Below are 8,435 nucleotides of genomic sequence, written 5' to 3' on the forward strand. Positions count from 1 at the left end.
CCTGAGTTCACTTTGGGCTAGGGTCATGAAGGCCCGGTACTTTCTGAACTGCTCATTCCTTGATGCTCGAAAAGGGAGTTGGGCCTTGTGGACATAGACAAGGCTACTTGTGGGAAGGAATTTTTGCTGCAGGGGTCGCACTAGCAGATCATGGGCAGGCGAGATGTTCGGGTTTAGGTGGATAGAGAGATCCAGCCCTTTCCTGACATGCCTAATCTGCCATAATCAAGGTGAATCAGTTGAACACCTCTTCCTCCTATGTCCTTGGGTGAAGACAATTTGGTTTGGTGGTGTGCTAAACTGTAAAATCGACAGAAATGGCATACCGACATGGGTGCTTTAGCTGCAATCTATCAACAATTCCAATCTTAGGTCCACTGAGGAAGGATATTGGATGTTGTTGTATATGGCATTCATTTGCTAGCATATTTCCAGATATAACTTTGTGTTCAACCAAAATGCTATTAACGTAATATAGGTTTTGATGGAAATATCCAACTCGATGTGTGCATTTTCGGAAGCAACGAGGTTACCTCGGTATCTTGGGACTGAGGTCTTGGGTAAGGGTGTTCATGTGACCCACTAGTCTCCTTCAACCTTCCCATTCTCAAAAGTTAACGTTGATGGAAGCTGGTCCACGTTAACCAAGTATGGCTTTGTTGGGGTTATGATGCGAGATGTGAGGGGCGTGTTTGTGGTCAATCAGGGCACAGAATGTTGTGGCGGTTGAAGCCATGGTGTAGCTTCGTGGGTGTGTGTTGGGTGCCTACTTGGGTCACATGTCGATAATCATTGAATCTGATTCCCTTGAATCCATTTCTTGCTTATCGGATTCATTGGAAAATGGCAGTTGGGATGCCTTTCCTACATTGGTGAAAGCCAAACACTTGGGGTGAGTCCTTCCAGGACTGTCGCTGGTCTTGGATTCCAAGATTAGCCAATATGGCGGCGAACTCACTAGCATCGGCAATAAATTCGGAGATGTGCGATGTTACTTAGGTCGATCGACCCCCATCTTCATTGGTGCATGTTCTGAACAATGATGGTTTACCTTATCCTCATTAAGTTTTTGTATCGGCAATGCAAGGGGGGATTTTTTAGCATTGTTGTAGCGTCTTCACTGTTGTACCTCCTTGCACTACTCAGTTTTTTGCTTGCTTAGCTATGTGTTTGCCTCGCTATAAGCTTTCTTTGTACGTTCTGGCATCTTTGCCTTGGAAATAGATTTCCCAATTTACAACCAAAAAAAAAAAAAAAAAAAAAAAAAAAAAAAAAGGAAAAATGTCCACAATGCCAAATGTTGAGATTCTAAACACTTAAGCCAAACTTCTTTTGCTTCCATTCTTCCATTCTTCCATTTTATATTTGGTTGACCATATATTTCAACTTAACAATCTTACAAATGATTTTGTGAAAATATATGATGGGCATTCACACTTCCATTTAAACAAAATCTAAATTATTAGAAAAGATAAAAAAAAGAAAAAAAAGAAGAGTGAAGTCCATATTACGATTGTATGTGGTGCTCCACATCCCAACCCAACTTCAATATTCAGGCACAGAATTTAAAAAAAAAAAAAAAAACAAGCCATCAGTGTCCGAAACATTCGCACTCGGCCACTCCGTCTCTCGTGTTCCCTCTACTGTCTTACCTATATACAACACCCGCACCCCTCTCTCCATTTCTCACGCAATCTCCAGATCCAAATCTCAAACACTCTTCAGCTCCCTCTCTCTCTCTCCCCCCTTTCTCTCTCCTCTCTCTGTGGCGGTGGCAGCGATGGGATTCCCATCCAACGGCGCCGAGAAGCCGCTCAAGTTTCTGATCTACGGCCGCACAGGCTGGATTGGCGGCCTCCTCGGCAAGCTCTGCGAGGGCCAATCAATCGACTACGTCTACGGCTCCGGCCGCCTCGAGAACCGCAGCTCGCTCGAGGCCGACATCACCAATATTAAGCCCACCCACATCTTCAACGCCGCTGGCGTCACCGGCCGCCCCAACGTCGACTGGTGCGAATCCCATAAGGTCGAGACCATCCGGACCAACGTGGTCGGCACCTTGACCCTTGCTGATGTCTGTAGGGAGCGCGGCCTGATCCTCATTAACTATGCGACCGGGTGCATTTTCGAGTACGATGCGGGTCACCCGCTCGGGTCGGGCGTTGGGTTCAAGGAGGAGGGCACCCCCAACTTTATCGGATCTTTCTATTCCAAGACCAAGGCAATGGTGAGTCTCGTTTGACCCTTCCATTTTTAGCAATTTTCGTTTACATTGAAATTACCTATTTACCCTTGGTAAGATCTCATCGGGGTATTTTGGATCTAAAGACTTTACTGTTGGATCTGAATTGTTCTGAAATTTTGGATTAGAAATGTTGTGGTAAATGTTGATTTAAATTCATCTTTAACAAAAATCAATACTAAATTTTTTTAACTTATTTAAAGAAATACTACTAGACCGTAATTCTAGGTGTCAAAATAACAACGGTTAAATCTTAAAAAATGTTAAGGGGTAATTTTCTGTGGAGGGATGCAGTTAATTAAAATGCTCGCTTTTATAACTTTTTACCTTCGAAATGAGACTTACCACGGGAAATAGTAAATGTGATACATATAGCATGAAAGCTACGAAAGTAAACTTTGTTGTAGAATTTTGAGCTCATTGCCAATTTTCAAACTTGATGTGTAAGAATGCTCAAAAAGTTGCGGTTACTAATTTTGGCTACTTGATGATACTTGAAAGGTGGAAGATCTGCTCAACAATTTCGAGAACGTTTGTACTTTGCGTGTTAGAATGCCAATTTCATCCGACTTATGCAACCCCCGTAACTTCATCACGAAAATCACTCGATATGATAAGGTAGTTGACATTCCCAACTCCATGACGATCTTGGACGAACTCCTCCCCATTTCCATTGAGATGGCAAAGAGGAACCTCACCGGAACCTACAACTTTACAAACCCCGGAGTGGTCAGCCACAACGAGATCTTGGAGATGTACAAGGAATACATTGACCCCAGCTTCTCTTACAAGAACTTTACTCTTGAGGAGCAGGCAAAGGTGATTGTTGCTCCTAGGAGCAACAATGAACTTGACGCCTCGAAATTGAAGAAAGAATTCCCTGAACTCTTGTCGATCAAGGAATCTCTCATTAAAAACGTCTTCAAGCCAAACCAGAAGACCGCAACAGCTTAAAAACTTTTAGGTTTGAATTTTTGGTTTCCATGTTGCTATTAATTGAATTCAGTTCATGTGATCTCTCCATTATACAGCTCCTTCTCCCTGGTAGCATTCATGTCTGCCTCGTTTGTATTTGAATGTTGTATTTGAAATAACTCGATCAGTCAATAAACTGGTTGCAAGTGTTGTACCAAGTTCAATCCTTTTTCTTTAAGTTATCGATAATGTGTATATGGCATTTGCATTTGATGAGCTCTGGTTTAGTCCTTCAATTATGTTAATTAGGGCTGATTTGGTATTGCTGTGCTTTGAAAAAAAGCTGCTGTGAGAATAAGCGGCTGTGAAATAAATCAGCAGAGTGTTTGGTCAACTTTTTTGTAAAAGTGCTTTTGGAAAAAAAAACAATCTAATAGTGTTTGGTAAACTTTTATGTAAAATAGCTGTGACTGTGTGAAATGATAAAAAAAAGATATAAAATGATTTTTTTTTTTTTTTTAAACCTAAAAACCCACAAAAGTCTCTCGAATCGGTTTTTCCCCCGTCAGAGGAAACCATTTCATTCGGATTTTTGTCACCTTTAGCACATCCAGGGTTATGGCGTTGGGTCCCTTGGTAGAAAACGATACAACGTACGGTGCCATGACGTCCTCCTCCGTCTCAGCATCCAGAATTGTTGCAACTGGATTCCTGAACTTTTATTGTGTAAGATTATATATACTTACTCTGTTGATCTGATATATTCCAAAACTCTCTGTCCATCTTCTATGGTGATCAGTGCTGTTGGTAAGGGGTAATTGAATGCAGAGTCAGTGTAAAACGAATCAGCCATAATTGCACCCGCGCCATCAGCTACCACGATGCCAAAACCAGTCTCGATGGCTTCGCAGAAAACAATCTTCCCTTCAGTTTATGTGAATTCATGACTCCATTAGTACAATATGTTGATATCGCTGAGTTAGCACCTGCAAAGAAGTTTGCAGCATCTCCTTCATAAATTAGGGGAAACGACTTACCATGAAGGTCGAAATTGTTAACCGAGTTTCCCTGCATTACATCATTGTAAATTTCTCCATTCCCAAGTACTGCTTTCGCAACAAACTTTCTGTCAACGGTGCTGGCAGCAACGGTCAGGATCCAAGGTGCATAATTAGAAATTGTTTTTGTAAGAGACCCAGAGTTTCCAGCAGAACTTGAGGTTAGTATACCGTGTTTTCATGGTGGGGAAAGATCCAATAGCAATCGGTTCTTCTAAGTAGTAGAGTGGAAAGACAGAGCCAAGTGAAGTTGATATAATATCAACCCCATCTGGTATTGCATCATCAAATGCAGCAAGGATATCTGCACTAGCACATCCGGATGCCCAGCAAACTTTGTAGACAGAAATCCTAGAATTGGGGACACCGCCTTTTGGAGTTCCGGTAGCTAGCCCAAAGTACTTGCTGGTACCTCCCTGCCTGCAGCAGTCGAAGCAGCATGGCTTCCATGTCCTCTGGAGTCTTTTGGCGATTTGAAGTCGGTGGTGTTGTAGTTGGCTTCACCCGATTAGTTTACTGTAAGGTCAAATGTTCCATCTCCATTAGTTGCTATTAAGATGAGCCAAAGAACATGGCAAGCTAGCACAAATGCTGTAAGAAAAGTGCAAATGGAAGCAAATGCAGAGTTGCATTGACCATTGGAACCAACTTAATTAGTTTTAATTATGCAAGTTCATGTGTTGGATGGTAAGATCTCATTGTGTATTTATATAATCACAAACTTGGAAGATTGCAACGTCGTTGCTCGCTGGTCAGACTGCACTGCAAATTCCCCCGTAGAAATCAATTGCAGGCAGGCCTGTCCTTGGTGCTTCTGGTTTTGTAATTGTCGCCAAACAAAGGTTAGAAACATGGTGTTAAACACAATTGACAATTTGACATGCCACAAACAATCTTTTAAACTGTTTGCTAAAAATGGTCCCTTTATTTTTTGATGTGGGGTTCACCTTAACACGCTCCCTCACGTGAAATTTTATCATGCAGGTATATAACTTGACTCCAATACCATGCAGAAAATATAAACTCATCATCCACCGATTGCAATTTATATAGTTTGATACCTGTTGGCCTTAAAAACTACCAACCTACGTGGCGCGCAGGCCGAGTAACTAATGAGCTAACTGCGTCCTTCAGTTGTATGCAGGTGTGCCAACTCGTCGACCGAGCTTGGCCGAGGAGTAAAATATGTTGATATTGCGTCAGATGCACTGCTGACTTCTCGATCTTGTGATTGCGACCGAGGAAGGAACACGTCTCGGCCTTCGGGTTCTAGAGCCTGAAGACACGACTGCTAGTTCTACGAAGTTCACAAATCATCGGTGCTAGATTCGATCACGGTGATTATATTCGTAAGAGTATAAGCACGCCAAATCGACACCAAACTATATGGACACAAATATTCAAAGAAAATGTACGTCTTAATCGTAAATGTGGTTCGGCCGTCAGAATGCCGAACTCTAAACCTAACTTGTGAGTATCCAATCATAAAACCACTCGGCATTCAATGCGCCAAGTCTAGTGATTCGTAACACCTCACTTCGCCGAGAAGGCTCGTGAGATGACCTCTGCCAATAAGGATTCGAAAACCCTTCTCGACCGAGACTTGGATAGATAACCAGTTAGCCTTGACGTAATACTGTTTATCCAAATTGAAGGTGCTTCGCGGTCGGCTGATTCTACGGCAGCAGTGCTGTTTATCCAAACTGAAGATGTTCGCCGGTTTCCTTCACAATGTTATTTATCCAAATTGAAGATGTGTTGGCGAAAAAGAAAATAAAAAATCTCAAGGTTGTTGAGAGGTTTCGTGTAAAGCAGGGGTTTGCACAGGGCAATTTGTGTGTTGAATTGTTTCTCGGCCTAGTTTGCCTCCCATGAGTTGTGCTCCGGAGGATAGTTGAGATAATTTGTCGGCGTCAGTGTTGTGAACTCGTGAAATGTGTTTAAAAGTAACGTCATCGAAAGATTCAGCCAAATAGCTAGCAACCATGTGATAGGGTGTCAGAGTACAACTCATGCAACAAAATGTCCCATTAAGTTGATTAATCACAAGTTTGGAATCCCCGAGAATAAGGACACGAGTGGCCTACAAATCGTGTAAGACATTGAGACCGATGACAAGGGCTTCGTATTCGGCTTGATTATTCGTATAATCAAAATCAAGCTTGAGAGAAAAATACCAGCAGCTGTGATTTGGGGATTGAATAACGATCCCAATGCCAGCTGAGACCGAAGTACTAGAACCATGAAAGGGGTGTTGGGCCAAGAAATCAGCCAACGCTTGGCCTTTGACAGCTTTTTTGGGGCACATATTACAAACTAAATTCGGACAGTGCCGGAGCATGTAATGTTTGAGTTTTGATGCAGCAAAAAATAAGGCTAGGTAAAGCTTATCGACAGTGAAATAATTAATTTATGGTGGGTTAAGATTTCGAATAAGATAAAAAATGGCTTGTTCTCGTCCAACATCATTATCTTGTGCAAGAAGTAATCCGATGGATTCTTCGGCAGCCAAAATGTATAGCTTAAGAGGTCTGCCACGTCGTGGCGGAACCAAGATGGGTGAAGTTGTGAGGGAGACCTTGATCTGCGTAAATGCCTCCTGGTGTTCTGCACGCCATTCGTATGTGTCAGAATCTTTAAGTTTCAAGAGCGTGGAGAAGACCTTAATTTTCCCTGCCGAATTGGCAATGAACCGACAAAGAGAGTTAATCTTGCCAAGCAATGACTATAGTTGTTTCTTAGTCGTTGGGGGTGGAGCGTTGATGATTGCTCGAGCCTTGTTTTCGTCTACCTCAATACTACGATGATGTACAAGGAATCCTAAAAAATTACCGGCTGATACGCCGAAAGCACATTTGGCGAGATCATCTTAAGGTTGTGCTAGCGCATACGCAGGAAAGCCTGACATAGGTCATCCAGATGTGTCTGCCGATGTTTTGATTTGATTACAACATCGTCGATGTAGACTTTGACGATGGTACCGATCAAATAATGGAAAATAGTATTCATGGCTCGTTGATATGTGGCGCTGGCATTCTTGAGGCTGAATGGCATGACGACCCATTCGTATGTGCTGAGTGCCCCTGGGTAACGAAAAGTAGCTTTATGAACATCAGCCTGGGTGATGAAAATTGGTTATAACCAGCATGTCCATCCATAAAGGATAAGATCTCGTGGTTTACCGCTGCGTTGATTAACAAATCTGAAATTAGCAGTGGATACTCGTCTTTAGGAGTTGCCAAGTTTAAATTTCAAAAATCAATACAGATGCACAGGGCATCACTTCTCTTTAAAACAGGGACGATGTTTGCCAGCCATTGGACATATCGAGCTGTCCGAATAAACCCAGCTTTTAAAAGTCGAACGAGTTTGTCTTTTATGCTGAGTTGTACTTCGGTTGAGAATCGTTGAGGTGGTTGGCGGAATGGTTTACACCCAGATTTGTGTGCAATTCATGTTCAACTAGTGTGCGATCTAAACCAGGCATCTCATGGTAACTCTAAGCAAAACAATCCTTAAATTCTTTGAGCAAGTTACAAAGCTTAACTTTTACATGTTGGGGTAACAAAGTTCTAATAAATAAAGGTCATGGCTCTTCGACCGTTCCAACATTTATCTCTTCTAATGGATCTTTAACTTAAGGTTGGCTATCCTTGAGCTCGGCCGGTGCAGCCTGAACCTTTTATAGTGATAATATAGGGCCGTTGTCTTATTCGGCCAAAAATTTGACTAAGTTTACACCCGAATTTGGTTGCTTGGAAATAGCATACCAGTGGGCCAATAGACGTTCCATGATAGATGAAACAGCGGCCTAGCGTTTGTCATGTCGGTCTTCAGACATCAGTATTTGCTATCAGATCAGCCAATCCAAGCCTCTCTAAATCCTGATAGATAGTCTCGGCACCTACCTTGATTGCTTTCTGTACCGAAATTCGAGTCGGTCGTCCTTCCTCGTTCAAACCATGTAGGGTAATATAGCCGACGTGATCATCGTAATACTGTGCTTGAATCATGTTGGCTTCAAAAGGTTGATTGTCAGACGGATGCACCACAACGGATTTACCGTCCCAAAAAATGAGAACCTGATATAGTGAAGAGGGAATGCAGTTCATTTGATGGATCCAATCTTGACCGAGTAATGCATTGTACTCGGTCTTGGAGTCAACGATAAAGAATGCGGTCATGTGATTACGACCTGCAATGCTTACCTTCAAAGGAAA

The 8,435-nt window shown here is 42.4% G+C and overlaps 2 protein-coding genes across 2 annotated transcripts; one reads left to right on the forward strand and one right to left on the reverse strand.

The window, feature by feature from the left end:
* The first annotated feature begins 1,418 nt into the window (after nucleotides 1–1,418).
* On the forward strand, nucleotides 1,419–3,381 carry LOC103437075 (bifunctional dTDP-4-dehydrorhamnose 3,5-epimerase/dTDP-4-dehydrorhamnose reductase-like). Its single transcript, XM_008375535.4, has 2 exons — nucleotides 1,419–2,227; nucleotides 2,744–3,381. Exons 1-2 carry the CDS (start codon nucleotides 1,781–1,783, stop codon nucleotides 3,194–3,196), a joined length of 900 nt encoding a protein of 299 aa, XP_008373757.3. The 5' UTR covers nucleotides 1,419–1,780; the 3' UTR covers nucleotides 3,197–3,381.
* A 518-nt stretch (nucleotides 3,382–3,899) lies between these two features.
* LOC103432230 (cucumisin-like) lies at nucleotides 3,900–8,040 on the reverse strand. The gene is made up of 5 exons (XM_070823157.1): nucleotides 7,986–8,040; nucleotides 4,733–4,806; nucleotides 4,387–4,631; nucleotides 4,195–4,295; nucleotides 3,900–4,081 (listed from the first exon to the last, which is right to left on the reverse strand). Exons 1-5 carry the CDS (start codon nucleotides 8,038–8,040, stop codon nucleotides 3,900–3,902), a joined length of 657 nt encoding a protein of 218 aa, XP_070679258.1.
* Between the last annotated feature and the right edge of the window lie 395 nt (nucleotides 8,041–8,435).

Source organism: Malus domestica, chromosome 06 (assembly GCF_042453785.1).
Source record: "Malus domestica chromosome 06, GDT2T_hap1".
Lineage (NCBI taxonomy): Eukaryota > Viridiplantae > Streptophyta > Magnoliopsida > Rosales > Rosaceae > Malus > Malus domestica.

Coding starts and splice junctions, on each gene's coding strand:
- LOC103437075 (XM_008375535.4), top strand. CDS start 1,781: ATGGGATTCCCATCCAACGGCGCCGAGAAGCCGCTCAAGTTTCTGATC. Junction 2,228..2,743: donor ATTCCAAGACCAAGGCAATG/GTGAGTCTCGTT, acceptor GATACTTGAAAG/GTGGAAGATCTGCTCAACAA.
- LOC103432230 (XM_070823157.1), bottom strand. CDS start 8,040: ATGACAAACGCTAGGCCGCTGTTTCATCTATCATGGAACGTCTATTGG. Junction 4,807..7,985: donor GAACGTCTATTGGCCCACTG/GTATGCTATTTC, acceptor CTTTTCTTACAG/CATTTGTGCTAGCTTGCCAT. Junction 4,082..4,194: donor TAACAATTTCGACCTTCATG/GTAAGTCGTTTC, acceptor CATAAACTGAAG/GGAAGATTGTTTTCTGCGAA.